At 32.5% G+C, this 19,469-nt stretch overlaps 1 protein-coding gene across 2 annotated transcripts; it reads left to right on the forward strand.

Moving 5' to 3' along the window:
- Positions 1 to 11,403: 11,403 nt before the first annotated feature.
- On the forward strand, positions 11,404 to 18,631 carry LOC107152769 (islet amyloid polypeptide). 2 transcript variants are annotated; one of them, XR_007342043.1, is made up of 4 exons: positions 11,404 to 11,629; positions 11,980 to 12,074; positions 12,290 to 12,379; positions 17,113 to 17,225. XR_007342043.1 is itself a non-coding variant. In XM_048787275.1 (3 exons), the coding sequence occupies exons 2-3, from the start codon at positions 11,995 to 11,997 to the stop codon at positions 17,309 to 17,311; spliced, it is 279 nt and encodes a 92-aa protein (XP_048643232.1). In that variant the 5' UTR covers positions 11,410 to 11,629; positions 11,980 to 11,994; the 3' UTR covers positions 17,312 to 18,631. The 2 variants fall into 2 exon arrangements, 1 of the variants encoding a protein (XP_048643232.1); XM_048787275.1 differs by lacking the exon at positions 12,290 to 12,379 and having other exon boundaries at positions 11,410 to 11,629; positions 17,113 to 18,631.
- The last annotated feature ends 838 nt before the right edge of the window (positions 18,632 to 19,469 follow it).

A 19,469-nucleotide genomic window follows, 5' to 3' on the forward strand; every position in this document is an offset into this window, starting at 1 on the left:
GAAAGAAATTTTAGAGGACATGAAAAATTGGAAAGATATCCCACTTGTGGGTCAGAAGAAAAACTGTTGTTAAAATGATTATACCACCCAAAGTGTATAAATGCAGTGCAATTCCCATCAAAATACCAGTGACTTTCTTCACAGAAACATTTTAAAAATCCGAAAATTCGCATAGAATCATAACCAAAGTGATCCTGAGGCAGGAGTGGGGGATCAATGTTGGAGGCATCACAATACTTGACTTCAAAACACTACAAAGCTAAAGTAACTAAAACAGAGAATATGCTCCTAGAATAGAGAGCCCAGGAACTAATCAATGTGCATACAGCCAATTGATTTTTGACAAAAGCATCAAGATCATATAGTGGAGAAAAATCAGTATCTTGCATAAATGGTGCTGGTAAAATTGGATGTGCATATGTAGATAAATAAAACTAGATTTGCTTCCTCTCACTGGACACAAAAATCAACTCAAAATAGATGAAATACCAAGTATTAAATCTGAAACTATGAAATTTCTACAAGAAAAAATAGGGGAAACTGTTAGGGTCTGTAAACAAGTCAAGATGGCGCCTGCCATTTTGCCAGAGGGAGTGGTTTGTGAAGTAACGCCAGCGAGCCATTAAGTGTGGAGATTCCTTATTGGTTGACTGCTGTATCTAGTTTATGTTAATTAAGATAAGCTGTGTGGAATGTATATATACCCCTCCTGTCCTACAATAAAGGGCTCCCACTCCTGCTGTATCAATGTACACAAGTTGCTCATCACCCCCGGGTTATTTTGCTGCAGCGGGACTGCGGCAGGAAACACTTCAAGACATTAGTGTAGTCAGTGATTTTTTTTAAGATGGGACCCCCAAAGACACAAGCAACAAAATAAAAACAGGCAATGGGAATTATATCTAACTAAGAAGCTTATGCACAGCAAACAACCAATAGAATTAAGACACAACCTACAGAATAGGAGAGAATATTTGCAAAATCTTAATCCAACAAGGAATTAATATCCAGAATACATAAGGAATTCAAAAATATGAACAAAAAATCCAATTAAAAAAAACGAGCTAAAGAACTGAAAAACACTTCTCAACAGAAGACGTGCAAATGGCCAATAAGCAGATGAAAAATGCTCCGTATCACTAATCATCAGGGAAATAAAAATCAAAATCACCATATGATATCATCTCACCCCAATTAGAATGGTTATCTTCAAAAAGACAAACAACAAAAACAAACAAACAAATGCTGGTGAGAATGCTGTGAAAAGGGAATTCTTAACACTGTTGGTGGGAATGTAAATTAGTATATTCATCACGGAATGTAGTATGGAGATTCCTCAGAAAAATAAAAGTAGACCCACCATTTGATACAGCAATTTTGCTATGGGGTATATATCCAAAGGAAATTAAATCAGTATACCAAAAAGACACTTGCATACCCATGTATATTGCAGCATTATTCATAATAGCTAAAATACAGAATCAACCTAGATGCCCTTCAGCAGATATATTAAGAAAATGTGGCATATAAACATAATAGAACATTATTGGTCATAAAATAATGAAATCCTATCATTTGCAGTGACACGGATGAAATTGGAAGTTAAAACAAATAAGCTAGACACAGGAAGAAAATTGTACATGTTCTCATTCATTTGTGGAAACTAATGTTAATCTTAGAGGAGAGTAGAATGGAATAGTGGTCATTTGAGAATGGGAAGAACGGGGTTGGAGGGTAGAAAGAAGTTGAATAAGAGGCTTTAAAACACAGTTAGAATGGAGGAATTATTTCTGGTTCTTCTTTAGCACAGGAAGAGAACTACAGGTTAAAATAATCTAGCTGCATTTCAAAATGACTAGAAAAATACAAAATTCCCAACACATAAAAATGATTAATCTTTGAAAAAACAGAAATGCTTATTACCCTGATTTGATCATTGTATATTGTATACATGTATTGAAATATACAATGAACCCATAATTGTGCACAAATACTATGCTTCAATTAAAAAATAAACAAACATCAAAAAACAAATGCCTCCTTGCTATTGCCACAAATTCATTAGGTCATTTTCTTAGTTTGTTTCCTAGGTTATCTCAGACAAACTGTTTAACCAAATGTTTAACCACCATAAATGTGGGCCATTGTTTTGCCAGTTCACATTATAGTTTCATGCTACCTGGTTCCAAAACTATTGACATGTATTTCATATTCTTATTGCAGGAAAGATATATTTACAGTAACAATTTCTGTATTTATCAGGTTCTGGTACAATCATGCTATATTGCAAACAGCCCCAGTAATCTCAATGGCCTTAAAACAAGTATTTTTACAGCTCTGTTGTCTGACAGTGGGTCAAAAAGAGACTGTACTTACCTGGCCAGGTTGAAAACCAGATTTCTAGCAAGGTCTAATTCTGCTCCATATGTTTTACTTTGGGAACACAAGCTATTCTGTTCCTATTGTTTTACAGGAATACTAGTGAAACAAGTAGAAACATATTGAAATTCCCTTTGTGCTTTGTGTCATAACTTACATGATATTTGACAGCTTTGTACTGGCCAATGCTTGCCAAAGAACCAAATCAATTATCAGTGGGCAAAAAAAGAGTATATTTTCCCACAGTCAGAAACTCTGCAAAATCACATGGCCCTAATCATCAACCCCGTATTCATTCCTGTACTCACTGATTACTTTTCAACCTCACCGATGTAAGTCTTCCCCCATGTACTTCCATCTTACTACAATGCCTTTCTGCTTTCTCTGCTATAATTCCACTTAATACTGATGATCAAATGCTAAAAGTGTGCTCTTTGAAGTCCCCCCATCCTAGCTTCATTTGCCCTTACTTAAATTTATATAATTTATTGTTTGTCATTTTATCATATCTGTTATAAATATGTAGACATGTATAATAAGGTTATTTTCATGTAGAGGGAAGATATGATATTCTACTCACTGTTCTCCTCTACAAAAGAGCTTCCCAAATTGTGTGCCACTTATTCACTGAGTAGATTAAACTGTTGTGAGATTATTAATACCTTAGCCAAAGGATGGCCAATTTAACCTAATAGCCAGAATCCCTGGATTGGTCACCTTCCATTAAGAGGAGTAGAAAAACATTTGTTTATTCCATCATGAAATACAAGTAGTTTTTTTTTCTTTTTTTAGACATTCTTTTATTTATTTATTTATTTATTCACTCATTCATTCATTCAAATCAGTTACACATGACAGCAGAATGATCTTCGATTCATTATATACAAATTAGCATAATTTTTCACTTCTCTGGTTGTACACAAAGTAGGGTCACATCATTCATGCAATCATTTACCTAGGGTAATGATGTTGTCTCATTCCACTATCTTTCCTATCCCCTCACCTCCTCCCTCACCCCTTTGGCCAATCCAAAGTTCCTCCACTTATCCCAATATCCTTTCTGAATTAAATTATCACTTTAAAATTATACACTGATAAGCCAATCCTAAATTTAAAATACACTACAGATCAGTGTAAATCACACCTTTTTCAGGATATAGAAATCAAATTAGCTGTTGCTGAATTTCTTGATTATGATTTTAATATATACAAAAATATATGTTGTGAAAGTTATATAAAAACAACATGATTGAACAACATGCAAAAAGGCAATATTAGCTAACTGCTTCCTATTTTGGATATAATAACATTCAACCAACATAAATATGTCAGATGGTAACAAATATATGTTTGCCTAAAAAAAATTGCGTAACCCATTTCTTCAGGTCAGTAGAAAATCATATTTTCTTGGTAGTGATGAAAACATGACAAGTTATGATACAAACTAATTTCCATGTGTCCATTTCATCTGTACCTGAGTCTTCAGTGATTTGATTCTTCCTTTGACAAAGATGGAAATCAGAAAATATGATGAAAGTGTAGAGATTGAACTGCATCTCATATGTTTGGTCCTAGAGAGATGCTGCCTTGTTTTGTCTCTGTGACACTCTGTGACACTCATACATAGAAGAAAGTGGTCCTGTTGCCTCCCATGAGAGCCACTGTTTCAGAGTAGGTAGAACCACAAAGAATTCTTTCATGCAACCTAGTTGTGGACAATACTATCATGCATGAAGAATAAATCAGAGTTGATGAAAAACCAGCCAGCAGCCCAAAATAAGGTAAATAAACCAGTTAACATGAATGAACAATATCCTTTCTGAATTAACAGTGCTTGACTACAGAGAAAGCTGAGTAAAAATTTCAATTTAAAAAATTTACCTCTGAAATATTCAAACCAGTTATCTATGCCTTAAGTTAGCAGATAGTTGCCAATTTTGCCTTTAACTCTGAAGTGCATACAATTGACATCAGTATCAAAAGTAGTCTAAGTATTATGACAAATTCATCAAGAAATTTTTAAAGGAGCCCCTTTTTGTGATATTATCGTATGTTAAAACCTGAAACACTTCTGAGTTCACCTAATCATTTGTGTTGCTTGCAAATTAGCTATCTTAGAGAAAAGGTTTTGATTAACACAACTTAAAAAAAGAAATGTGAGGCAGGTTGGCTACAGCTTGAAAAGTTGATTTGCCTTGAGCTTTTCACCACTGGCTTAACCACTGGCTTAACATTTTACTTTATTTCTCACCAGGCCATAATTCTGAGTTTGTGGAAGGGTGTCTACCTTCATATTCATCACACAATGGCAAACAGGTTCTGGGTTAGAAGACTAGCAAACAGATATACTTTACTCATATACTTTTTTTTTGTTTAAATACCATTGGCCCTGATAATATGGAGAATTAATTAAACATCTGTTGGTGGTCTGTTAATGCTTTGGTTACAACTGGGCCACAGTTAAGTAATTGTCTACCTAATGGAATTTTAACTAAACTAACTCCAAAATACCACCCTCAGAGTTAATGTTTCCTGCACTCCTTTGTTTAAAGGCACTGAAGAGTTCCTGTTAAAAATGCACTTTCAAAAAAAAAAAAATGCACTTTCATATGATGTAAAAGAGGCTCAGTAAACATGTGCAGATTGGCTAACATCATACAGGCAACAGTCAGATTACCATATGCATAGCAAGACCCTTGGTAAAATTACCAAAAATTGGGAATGGAACCACCATTTGGCCCAGCTATCCCTCTCCTGGGTCTATACCCAAAGGACTTAAAATCACCATACCATAGGGACACAGCCACATCAATGCTTATAGCAGCACAATTCACAATAGCTAAACTGTGGAACCAACTTAGATGCCCTTCAGTAGATGAATGGATAAAAAAAAATGTGGCATATATACACAATGGAACTTTACTCAGCAATAAAAGAGAATAAAATCATGGCATTTATTTCATAATTGACAGATGAGAATTAAATCTCACCAAGTACTTCAGTCAAGACCTACATTCCCTAAATCGATCCAATTTCTGGAAATACAAAGAGAGGAAAGACTAGGAAGGGTATATGGTAGCAATTAGACAAAATTCTAAGGTATCTGAGCCATTAAAATCCCTATGGGACTTTAGTTTGCTAAGTTCAATTCCAGTGTCAGTAAAATACCAATGACATTTTATTTTTGCACTAATTGGATTACGATATTTCCCTTCTTGTAACTGATTTCTGATCCCCACCACCACACACACACAAAAAAAAAAAAAAAAGAACAAACAATTTTTTTTTAAGGAAAGTGGAGGAGAACCTAAAGAAAATAAAACTTGCAAAGGGAAGATAGTTTTTAAAAGAAACAGCAAAATGAAGGTTATAAATAATATATTTAGAAATAAGGATGGATATTGTATCAATTAAACAAAAAACAGAATGATATAAAAAGACATTCAGAAAGCAAGAGCTCTTGACATTTTAAAATAGGATCATCAAAATTAATTTTAAAATTTGGATTATTTAGCAAATTTCCAAGAAGATAAAAAATTACAGATGAAAAATAGAAAAGTATAATTAATACAAGATTAATTTAATACATCTAATTCTGAAAAGCCATTTTGTAAGGAAAGCAGAGAAAATTATTAAGAAATATTCAAATGTTTCCCAGAAGTAAAGGACACAGAGTTTATATGCTAAAAGAAACACTGAGTTTTCAGCTTGGTCAATGAAAGAGACCCACATAAAAGTATATTAGCATGAAATTTCATGTGCCAAGAATAAAGAGAGGCTCCTAAGGGCTTCCAAGGAGACATTTTTAAGTCACACTCAAAGAATCAAAATTTTCTTTTCTCTCTAGCTACATAATCAATTAGACTACAGTGAATGGTTTCATAATTCTGAGTTTAAATCTTATGTTCAGAATCATGTGTCTAGATCCATTTTCAAGCAAGAGTAAAGAGAGAGTAAGGACATATTCAGAAACAGAAAGTCTCAATCTTTCACATACCCACTCTCAGGAAGCTACTGCAGGACAAGTGCCATCAAAATAAGGGACCAAACCAAGAAAGCTAGAGGAGGATAGGATATTTAAAGCAGAAGAATGGTGGGAGTATTTCTCAATGTGACAAAAAGGGGAGGAAAAACTGTGTTGCAATCTAGAGAACAACCAGTTCAGAGATTAAAGGAGGACAGAGGCTGTGGGAGAAAGACTGCAAAGGAGTAGACAAGGAGAAAGTTGGGAATAAAGAGAATACTACATAAAGGTGGTTTTACCACTCTCTGAGATAATCTGAAGATCTAAAACTAAACAATAAAAGGAGGCAAATATTAATTAGAAGAAAAACAAAAGGTTGAATAAGAAAGCAAACATAATCAATAGTATCCTATTTGGTTCCATAGTGAACAGTACTAATGCCAACATAAAAGCATGCACACCCACCAGAAAACAACTCTGCCAGAGTACTGAGGTCTGTCAGAAAGATACAAAGGGAAACTAGATGGGACTCACACTCGTCCAACAAAGGATAATCTGAATATCAAAAAGATAAAGGAGCTCAAAAATCATGTTACTAAAATACATAGATAGGTTCATGAGACTAGACAAAAATCCCCTTATTATTTTTGGAGGATGTGAAGGAACCAATTAGTGATTACATTCTGAAAGCTGGTAAATAAAGGGAAAGATAAAAATAATGACCTTGTCTTTAAACCTACCTAAAGGTCATAGAATAGTTAATGTAGAATGTTCTCTTTTATAGAATAATTTCAGCTAATAAATGTCAAACAACTGATATAATTAGACTATCATTATCTTGCAACCCCCAACAACAATGATTCCAGGTTATCACCACCAATGGCTGTAAAAACCAATAGGTGAAAAGCTGATGGAGAACTCAGAATGAACAACTTGGCTGCCATTTGAACTGCTGGATCATTCTTAATCATCATAAAAGAGATTCAAACAGCTATTATGTGCCCCTTGATATGACACAACAGGAAATAAACAGCATCACATGAGACGTATCCCTACCAAAATAATGAAATCTGAATCGGACCAAGCCTCTAGAACAAGCCTCTACCAATAGAGAAGAAATAAAAGTGAGAAAGAAACACGTTAAATGATATCACATGTATGCCACCAGCAAAATCATGATATGTGAATTCTACATAATAAATGACCTAGTTATTTATATAACAAAGGTAAATACTAAAAAAGAACAGAGAGTTATATTAAAGGGGTCAGAAGAGACAGAGCAACCAAAGGTAGTCTCATTAGGATCCTAAGTTCAACAAACCAATTAAAAATGTTTAGACATAGAAAATGTAAATGCAGAATGGACTACTTAACGATATTACTTAATGATATTAAGGAACTACAGTAAATTTTATTTTTAGATGTGGTAATGGTTCTATAGCTATGTTATATAAGGTATTCTTATCTTTTATAACATAAACAAGTAACATTACATGTTTGCTAGAGTTTGTTTTAAATAAAGTCAGTGTGAAAATTATATGATCTCTAGGATTTGTTCTATGTAATCCAGTCTAGGGTGGGAAGAAAGTGGATAGAATAAAGAGGAAGCAAGATAGACCATGTGTTAAAATTGTTGAAATTTTACACACATTCAAAAGTTGGCATTACAAAAAGTTTAAAATATAAATCAAAAAAATTATACACCTAATATGGGTATAATCCAAGATGTTTAAAGTATTTTAGAAGGGGGTAAGAAAAGTGAAAATGGTGTCAAGTGCTGAATCTTTATCCTCTAAGACAAGTTATCAGCTTATGACATTCTAAATTGAAAAATCAAGAACATCCAGAGAAGAAAATATTTTTGAAATATGGAAAAACAGACAAGACAAAGTTGAGTACATGTGGAAAAGTAGACAGTAGACAGAAGTGAGGAAAAAGATTGCAATTTATTATTAGTCTTGTAATACTGTGCAATCTTTTTAAAACTGTGAGCATATAAAAATATGATGAGAAAGTAAAATATTTTTAAAAAGATATACAAAAATGTTTTGCTATTTAAAATTTGATATGATAAAGGCCACTATTCTATATTTTGGATTATATCCTGACACTCAGTTTAATCTGCTCTTCTCTCATGTTTCCCCTTTATTCCACTGTCAAATCATTTTATGATTCTGAATATATTTTGAATGCATTTACTACTTCTCTAACTTTACTGGCATCATCGGACTCTGAGACTTCCTTTATCATTTCTTATTTGGAACCTTGATGTAGTCTCCTAACAGATTTCCTGGTTTTACTCTTTCCATCCTCTGGTCCATTCCACACAGTAGTCAGAGTGATGTTTTAAAGATGCAAAGCAGAACTTTTCACAATCCTGCTTAGACCCTTCAGTAGCTTCAGATTGTCACCTAGAGATCCCAAAGTTCTTAAGTCAGCCTTCTTCAGTGACCTGCCCCTTCAGGCTCCTATTTACATCTTCAGCATCTTTAAACATTTATGCCTTTATTCAGATGAATTTACACATGTTCTTTGCTGGTTCTGAACAATTTCCATTACTCTTTCTTTGATTGCTCTTTTGCTTTGAGAATTCAACTTAAATTCCACCATTTTCTTTCTCACACCACTATATTATTTCTTTTCATAGCACTTACATTTTAGTTGCGTATCTACCTGTTCACTTGCTTACTCTATTTCTTCCACAGACTCTAAGCTACAAGAGCAGAAATTTGCTTGATTAACTGTCATATCTTTGTTACTTATAATAATCCCTGCCACAGAGTTAGTCCTCAACAAACATTTATTGAATCAATGTAATATATTACAGGACAGTTTTTCTCAATCTTAGTGTATATACTAAGGAAAGATGCACATTCTGATTCAGTGGGTCTGAGATGGGGCCTGAGTTTTGCATTTTTAAGAAGCTCCCATGGGAGGACAAAGCTGCCAAAACCTTTTCACACTCTAACTAGGAGACACAAGATGAGCAATGATGGTATTTGTTCTGTAGGAAGGAGCTCCTGATCCAGAAATGGAGATGCCAGGTTAAGAGGATTTAAATGACCACATAAACTAACTTCACTTCCATTAATATAGGAAGTATGTAAAAACTGGAAGCAATTTGATATTAGGATAGGCATTGATCTTCCTAAAAATTATACAAGATCAGCATAAGGCCACATCTGGCTATAACCAAATCACTCAAGGTGTTGTAATAAGATACCTAATTTAGAGAAAGCAATTGTCAATTCAGTATATGGGAATAGAGATCCTTTTTAACAAAGAAATAAACATCCTGGCATAGGTGATGAGAATTTGAACTTCACTCTGACCCTTCAGTAGCTGTGTAACCTTAAGCAAACCAATTATATTCTCTAATTTTCAGTTTTACTAGCTATAAATTGGAGCAAATTTTGCCTACCTTAGAGGTGTGAAGATGAAGGAGGTATCACATATCAATTAAATAACTATGCCTGACACATAGTAAAAATATCAGGTCCTTTGTAAAAATTTTTCTTATAATATTAACTTCCTAGGGAGTGAGGGAGAATTCATTTTTTAACATAACATTTGGCACTCTTAACATCTCAGAGTGAAAAAGGGCTATGAAAGTAAAATAAATAAATAGGTAGATTAGAGGCAGGGATCTAGGACTAAATGAATGCTCAACCATGAGAAAGAAAATCTGAGAATTGGTTCAGGATTTAGCATTAATTGGTTGTCTGACATTGGACAATATTTAATATGTCTAGGCCTCTATATCATTTCTAAACTACTATATATAACTGTTATATACATTATAAGAAATGATTTACATTCCAAAACCTTTATTTCATTTTCTTCCCTTTTGGAATATCAGTAAACTTCACAGAAATATTAAAATTGCAGAATCATCGAATATTAAAACAAGTATTAGAAACAAGTTACTCTCTTTCTCTTGAAATTTCTTCTAACACCCTCAAATGGTGTTACTAAGCTTTAAAGAAGTACATGAAATCAATAAGCTTACTATTTTTTTTTAACTTGGAGAACTTCCATCATTTTTAGATAACACAAACATACACCGTTTCAATGACAGTTTGAGTTTCCTTTAGTTGCTGTACATGGTAGACAGTAGAATGAATTGGACATAACTTTTCTATGTTCATATATGAATACACGACCAGTAAACTCCACATCATGTACAACTACAAAAATGGGAAGTTATACTCCATATATATTAGATATGTCAAAATATATTCCACTGTCCTGTAAAATTAAAAAGAATCAAAAAAATTTTAAAAAGAAACACAAGAAAAAGGGAAGCACATTTGGTGAAAATAAAAATAACAAATTATTTCAAAAGGCAAACTAGAGAGTATTCTGCTGAATCAAGTCATTCATAATTTTCTTAAGAAGTTAAAAGGGAAAAAATATCTTCCTTCAAAATAACTGTGATATTTCTGTATACTAACTAATGGGAAAAGTCCCTGAAAACTGCGAGAGAGAGAGAGAGAGAGAGAGAGAGAGAGAAAGAGAGAGAGAGAGAGAGAGAATGCGTGTGTATTTGTATATGTATATATTTGTGTGTGTATATATATATATGTTTTTATGTATATGTATGTGTATATATATATATATGTGCATCTCTATTTAAATATTGACATATGAATTTGTAGATATAAAATCATTGTTTTATGCCTTAAATCTCCCCCACCTCACTGTAAATGACTTTTGTTTTTATATACTTTTTAAACAAAATAAACCTCACCCTTCTATTCAATATGTTTCTGAATGTCATGGGATTAAGCCACAGGGGTCATCTGGATTTAGTTATATCTCCTCATTGTCTCTGACTCTCCTCTGCATAAAAGCACATTTACTGTTATTCTTAATTATTTCTTTTTTTAAGTTCTTACTATGACATACATGTAATTCTTGAAAATCTGCTTACATTTTACAAAGATGACAAATTGAAACTTCTGCTGTATATTACACATCATTAACTGCACAGAGACACTCTGTATCTGCTGTGTTAATATTTACTGATGTATTAATGTAATAATACCCATCTGCTTCTGCTGTCTATGAGGAACTTTCTATGTAGGGATGGAAATTGATGACAAAGTCTCTCTGAGCTGCCTGATGTCAGAGCTGAGAAAGGTGTGAAGGGTATATAAGAGCTGGATTATTGGTAAGCAAGTAGGGGGCAAATACTCTAGTGAATGCAAGTTTGGACTTGTTTTCATGCAGCTTTCTTGCTATCAAAGGCATTTTCTGATATTGCTGACACTGAAGCATTAAAAGGTAAGGAATTTCTTATTTCTGGGAAGTATTATTTAGTAAAGAAGATTTGAAGTTAAATATATGGTTTATTTCAAAGGAAAGCTAAAATTTGATTATTAAAATATAAATTATTAGATTGTTTAGAGAAGAAAATTGGGAAAATGAACATTTTAAAAATATTGGAAAACTGAAGAGTATTAAAGGATTTTACCAATAAGAATTATTAAGTTTTAAAATATTTTTATGTTTTAAATTATTTTTTAAAATTATGTTTTAAAATATTTAATTTTAAAATTAGGCTGTGATTTAAAATTACATCAATCTCAACTGTAAGAAATTTCCTGATTTCACTGCTAGATTATTCTTTTCAGAAAATTCAAGAAGCCATGTGTGTCCTAAAGCTACCAGTAGTGATCCTTGTGCTCTTTGTGGCATTAAACCATCTGAAAGCTACCCCCATTGAAAGGTTAGTAACTAACTTTAAAATCCTGTTTCTTTTGTAAAGTGTGGGAAAATTAGTATTTAACACTGCTATATAACTAACAGCCCTTGTGCCATCAGATTTCTGGTGAAATTATGCTACAAGAAGTACTTAAAGCCGTTCAGTTGTTCCTTGAATTCTGTGTTCTTTAAAGAATATTGTCAGTGACTGATAAATCTCTCTGATGGAACTTCTAACAGACAGGAATGGATAGTTCCAGTTTTATCAAGAAATATGCTGTTGGAACTTAGAGGGGCAAAGCCAGAACACGAAGCAGGAAAAACTAAAAGGTAGTCATTTCTACTCTATTAATCTGATATTGAAACAAACTAGACATTAAGTAAAGCATGTATTTTATATCAAGTAGAATGTTGTGTATATTTACATAGACTTTTTTTCCTTAAAGGGCTTTGGAAATATCCGAACTTTTACATTTGCTTCTGGAAATTAAAGTGTATATAAATAATCAGGGGGCAAATTCAAGTTTTTCAGAAGTTAAACTTAAGAGGAATTAGTTAAAAAGCCATTTGCTATTTGGAGATTCATTCTATACTGCTGGCTATTCTGTTAATAAAACAATTATAAAATGTTAATCTTCTTGAGATTACTTCTAAGCTGCTATAAAGGTAGATTAATAATTCTTGAAATATTTTCATTATATAGCCTGTGCATCAAGATTTCCTAGGAAGGCTTACTATTTAAAGGTGTTATATCATCTAAAGGGTAGTTTTAAGGAAGTGTAAAAACTACGTCAGGTGAAAAGATTAGCAGTAATTACAAGTTATGAATGGAAAACCCTTAAAACTTAGGTTTTCTTCCTTATATAAAAGATTCTGGAGTCCAAATTCATGCATCTGACATAAATAATGTCATAAGGATTTGTTTGTGCCTAAATCAGTTTTGCCCATATAGTCTTGTAAGAATGAACATATACACTCTTCAAGACCAAGGAGAATTCAAACTGTCTTTAAAAAGAATGTGCTTTAGTCATATTTGAACTTTTCTCATTAGAAACATTATCATCTTGTCTTTATTTTCTTTGAGATGTTTTCTGTTGGGTGGTGGTTCACTGCAATGTATAAAGGTTTCTACTGTACCTACTTATAATAAATAGTAGGAATCATCAAAGGATTTTCTTTGTCATTTCAGGGCTTATTTAGTTTACAGGATGTTCTCAGAACTGACTGTAATTTTCAAGGTTTTTCATGGATAAAAATTCAAGGTTTTTCACGGATAAAAATAACTTTAAAACTGACATGAAGTTTCTGATAAGCAGAACAATTGAATGATGACAGGAAAATTAACAGTATTACTTAGTATTTGTGTTAATATCTTGATCTTTTCTTTCATTAGATACAGACATTTCCTAAGTACCTTTACAAATATGCCTTTATGAATATGTGCTTATTATGAGGTGAATTTCATTCAGAATTAGAATAATTCATAACATTACTTATTATCAAATTAAATCATGCTGGTCTCACAGTCTTTTACTTTGAATTAGGTATACTTATAAAGCATTCTTCAAATTGCTTTTTAATGTGTTTCCTGAAATCAGTATATTTGGTCATTTTTTAAAGGACGAATGATTAGTCATCCTGAGTAATATATAGCATCCTATAAATCTCATAAAAAGCTAAGAAAACCTTTGTAGAAATATCTCAAATTTTAAACTCCTTTTAAAAATGAAGCTAATATATATTTATTATTCACTGTAATTTGCTTCATCAAATTCAATCATCTCATTTGAGACTTTTGCAACATTTGTACAGGTATGAGATAGGATTAAGAAGCAATAAACTGACTTTACAAACCAGAAAATGGTTACTTTTATTTTTTGTACCAGGGATTGAACCCAGGGGTACTCAACCACTGAGCCATATCCTCAACCTTTTTGTTTTTTCATTTTGAGACAGAATCTCACTAAATTGTTTAGGGGCTCACTAAATTGCTAAGACTGGCTTTGAACTTGAGATCCTCCTGTCTCAGCCACCTGAGTTGCTTGGATTACAGGTGTGTGCCACAACGCCTGGCATTTCTTTACTTCTTACTCATGACTAAGGCAAAGGATCACACACTTTCCCTTTACATGTTATTGTAAGTATCTATCTGGCAAATAATCAGAGGGTAGTCAAAAATATAATTTCCCAGTGCTAAGCTATAGTCACTAGACTCTCCCAATAGAATCTCACAGATCCCCACAGATAAATGTTAATTTAAAAAAAAAAAAACCTGAAACTGAAATGTCTTTAAACATACACAATTTAAGAGCTGTAGTTTAGCTTATTGCCATTGCTGTTTAAATTCTCTTGTGGTCAAGAATTTCTTGGTGTGTATGTGCCTATAAGTGGTCTGTAGTTTTAGTGTTTCAATAATTAGGTAGACAGACAAGTCATGTTTTCCCAAGTAGTCAATGAGAAAAAAATGCCTGAATGTGGAGGTGCAATGCCTTTTACTAACCATTTCAGCCATAATTTTCCAACCAAATGACTGTTTTGGGTAGAGTTTTGTTCATGCTGAACAGGATATTTGGAAAAAAAATTCACAGTTCTGAAGCAAACAAACATGAAAGTTCTTACTATTTGTTTTATGGAGAACAGTGGTCCTTCTAGGTAATTCAAATAAGATAACATTTTTCCTAGAATAATTTTAAATTCTACTACTGACCTTCCAACTGATTATCAAAGCCCAGCTCAGCATTTAGTGAACAGTATTTCATACTCCAAGCACTGGCTAAACACATCTTGGGATAGATAGCCCCTTTGAATTTCCTAATGTGACTAATAATTTCCCCTACTGCTTTACATCTATTAGTTGGAGGTATTAGGGCCAAATTCCAATTCCTGTTGTTTTTCAAGAAAAAAAAATCATTTAGAACTTAATGTCCAATGTATGAAAATAGCATTATAACTTTTTATAGCATTAAGCTATCCTTTTGAAATGCACATTGTTCAAAGTTATACCTTCAAAAAAATATTAGAATAGTGTGAATAAGATATAGACCAAAAAAATAGATCCCAGCCTGGATTTCCTTTGCCTGAATAATTGCTTTGTCTGCACACACTTAGAGTCAATAAATATTTAGTTCACCTGATTCTGTCTGAAGAATTTTCTACATTTGGAAAATAATAAGGTGGTAAAAAAATTTTTAAATTCTTTTTTCACATGAAACTTTAAAAAATTTACACTTAAGCTATCTCCAGAGAGAGATAATGAAATATTCCCCCTCACAAAGTAAACACACTGAGATAAATCCACTGTATTTAACCCAAAATATGTATATTTATTCACATCTGAACATTGAGCTTTTGGCCTCATAACTATTACTTATATATAAATTTTTAGCAACACTTTGGTTTCTATGGAGTTAAAAACTAAAATATTTCTATAATTTTCCTAAAGATTCCCAAATGAGTAAAGCAATCTTATTGTTCTGTATCCATTTAAAATTCCAATTTGAAACACTGGGATAAAGCTCAACATGTGCAAGTCCCTGGGTTCAATCTTCAGTACTACAATAAGTCAGTAAGTAAAATACCACTTTGAAAGCACACTGGTATATGGTCTGTATCTGGAACGTACCACCAAAGGCTCAAGTATAAAGACTTGGTCCTCAAGCCACAGTGCTATCATGAAGTGGCAGGCTCTTTTAAGAGGTTGGGCCAGGTAGGATTTTGTTTTTAACATTTACCATAGCCCTTTCATTAAAATCATTGAAAGCATAAAATCTAAGTGACCAGAAGATAGAAATGTTCAAGTATTTGTGCTAAGAATAGAACTCCCACAATGCAAAGAGTGCCTGAACAGGTGACCAATTGATTTCCCTTTATAACACCTAACTTCATAGTATCTGAAATTCTCCATTTTATTTTACTGTGGTAAAGACACTTAAATTTTTTAGTGGATAATGCATTATCTTTGACTGTAGACACACTGCTCTACAGCTTATTCATTTTTAAAAATATTTTTTTAGTTGTGGATAGACTTTTATTTTATTTATTTATATGCCATGCTGAGAATCAAACCCAGTGCCTCACACATGTCAGGCAAGTGTTCTACCGCTGAGCCACAGTCTCAGCCCCAGCTTAGTCCTCTTAATAGAGACTTCATGTCCATTGATTAGCAACTCTCTATTTCCCCATCCCGCAGTCTCTGGTAAACACAATCCCATTGTTTAAGTCTCAAATTTGAGTATTTTATTCTTTTTACTTGTTCTTTTTATTTATACATGACAGTAGTATATATTTTGATATGTTATTCATACATGGAGTACAACTTCCCATTCTGTCAAATTTGAGTATTTTAGATGGCTCATATATGTGTAATCATGCAGTATTTGTTTTTCTGTGACTGGTTTATTTCGCTTTAGCATAATATCATTAAAACTTATCCATCTTGTATATTGCAGAATTTCATTCTGATATTTTTTCTTGACATTCCTGATTCATTATTTCAAGGAATTTAACAAAAATTAGCTAATATTGCTTACTTCTTGTTGGAAAGATCTGAGAAATTAAAATTATACATATACAAAAATTACATAAATATAAAATGATATATATGTGTAAATATACACATATTTATTTTCATATATTTCAATTTTTATATATTCTGGGTTAGATATAAATTTTACATTCTGAATACTTTTTATATGTCAGAAAATAAGTTTATCAACAAGGTTTAGAAGAATATAATAGAAAGACTATTATTATTATCATTATTATCATCACTATATCATCATCATCATTCATCAGAAATGTATTCTGAATTTCCAAAGGAAGAATTATCCTGGAAAATGAAACATTGTCTACAGTGAAAGAGGCTGTATTATTTCCTAGTCAAAAATTGATTCTGTTGCATCTTCAAGGTATCAAAAGGATCTGTCATCCAGATGTTTGCAAACCAAAACACTGAGCTACTTCTGTGAAAATATTTCCTTTTCTTTTCATCTGTATGAGTATTTGGGGTCACATGGCTGTATCCAATCCCAATTCTAAGCCTCTAACCTTTCATATTTGTTCAGCATTACCAATCACCAGATGGACAAACGGAAATGCAACACTGCCACATGTGCAACACAACGCCTGGCAAATTTTTTAGTTCGTTCCAGCCACAACCTTGGTGCCATTCTCTCAACTACCAATGTGGGATCCAATACATATGGCAAGAGGAATGCAGCTGAGGTTTTAAACAGAGAACCATTGAATTACTTACGCCTTTAGAGGTCAGTGTACCTCAATGGTTCTCAATGTTTTATGTATAAACATTCTAGTGATTTCCTATAATAATTAAGAGTGCCTTTTTCATTTCTAGAGTGAACGTATGATTGTGCCCCTTGTTTGTTAGCAGTACAAGAAAACTGTTAAGAATTATCTTAAATTTACTACCAATTAAGTTTCCAGAATAAAATGATGATGTCTTTAAAACTAATACGTTCTTGCTATACAGCTTTAGTTTTTAAAAGTCGTTTTAAAACAAAATTTTAAAGATCTGAGTTTAAGAACAAAGGAGAAAATGGTATTTTGAAACTTGGTAAATGGTAAACAGCTAGTACTCAAGTTTTGATTATGAGCATTAGAATAACAGCCCGTTATAGGTATCCTTGTTAAGCAATCCCTTTTTGCACTAGATTTCTGAAATAAGATTCAGTTTTAAAAATAAGTGCAAAAGTACTGCTCCTGACTCAGTCAAAATATTTTTGAAAATTCTACAATCTGTTGTCCTTGGTAATACTAAAGGTTATTTTAAAGTATAAAAGCAATCTGTGTCCATGAAGGCTTTATTGTGTGTTATCAGGAGTAAGCTTTTATTAAATGTATATGTCCTTTGTTCTGTTTAAGTGGCTTTCAGCAAACTTCAGTCATATTTTTTATACCTTTATTTTATTTGTTTATTGTATGTGGTGCCAGGATTCGAACCCAGTGCCTCACACATACTAGGCAAGTGCTCTACCACTGAGCCACAGCTCCAGCCCCATTCAGTCATATTTTATGCAGGGTATTTCAAAAGCAAATTGTGTTCCATTAGTCATGTCTTCAATTAAAAGATCAGAGACTTCTGGAAACTATGTGTTGTATAGCAACTTATTTTGGGGGGTAATTGGATGCTTCTAGCAGGGTTTTAAGCATGTGATGTACTTTTTTTTTGGTGGGAAATGCAGTATTGGACATGAATGAAATGCTTTGCTGTAAGTCAGATTCATACAGGCTGTCTGCTTTTCCCAGACTGTGAGTCAGGTATCTTTGGAAGAAATATTAATTCATATAAACTACTACCATACTGAATTATGCCATTTCTAAATGCACTTAGCTTATAGTTTTTAAAAAATAGAAAAAAATAGCATCTGAATCTTAGAATCTGACTTGTTAACTTGATTTCTATGTTAAAATTTTCCCTTATGAAGAAGTGTGCCTTAGATTACAAAATTATAGGGTTTTGTTGGTTTTTTCTAGCGAGTGTGTAGAAATAGGAAAAGATATTTATAGTGAATTTTATGTCATGAATTGCATATTGAAACAAATAAATGGGCATATAAATTCTTATTGTGATGTTCAACTGTTGGCTCTTCTTTCAAAGTGGACTCATGCTCAACATTTCAAATTAAATAAGGTTCAACTAAGTTATAATTTCTTAATTTTAATAAAGATTTTCCTATAATAGTATAAATAAAATCGTATTACTTATCACATCTCTACAAGGAATATTATCTATAATAAATACTTAGGCTTATGAATAATATATATTTATATGTTGTCATTTAGTTATATTTCAACACCCTAGTCATCTTTCAGGTTGAAGGACACTGCATATGGTAGTGCATGATTTCCAGTAATTAAAAACAAAGAATTTATACATAGCAACCTAACAACCTCATGTGCTAGAGATTAGAACATAGGAGTGACTGTATAACTTTTGATTCCAACTGAAACACTTTTGAGAAGATGACATTACATTGATATGGTAGATATTAATAGTAAATTGTTTCTAACATTTATTCATTCAGTTTCTTATCAAAGTAAACATTTAAAAGTGTTTAGCATTATTTCTCTAGTTAGATAGGTATTTGCAAATCAGCCAACAATCTAACAACACTGAGAATACTTTACTGCTATGGAGCTCAATGAATATTTCCCTGATTTTCCACAATTACTTTGTAAAAATGATGAGTATAACTTGATTGTCTTTGGAGGTACCAATGGTAAGATTTTGGTGACTAAATTCATTCCAAACTTTCTCATCATGAAATCACAGACTCCTGATTAACAGTGAGTTACACTTTCAAGTACTTTTACACAATTATATTTTTAAACACTTAGAAATACAAATAGTTTCTCTATGTTCCATGTTGCAATAGAATCAGAATAAAGAATTTGATAATAC

This window comes from Marmota marmota, unplaced genomic scaffold (genome assembly GCF_001458135.2).
Source record: "Marmota marmota marmota unplaced genomic scaffold, marMar, whole genome shotgun sequence".
NCBI lineage: Eukaryota > Metazoa > Chordata > Mammalia > Rodentia > Sciuridae > Marmota > Marmota marmota.

Coding starts and splice junctions, on each gene's coding strand:
- LOC107152769 (XM_048787275.1), top strand. CDS start 11,995: ATGTGTGTCCTAAAGCTACCAGTAGTGATCCTTGTGCTCTTTGTGGCA. Junction 12,075..17,112: donor AAAGCTACCCCCATTGAAAG/GTTAGTAACTAA, acceptor ATATTTGTTCAG/CATTACCAATCACCAGATGG.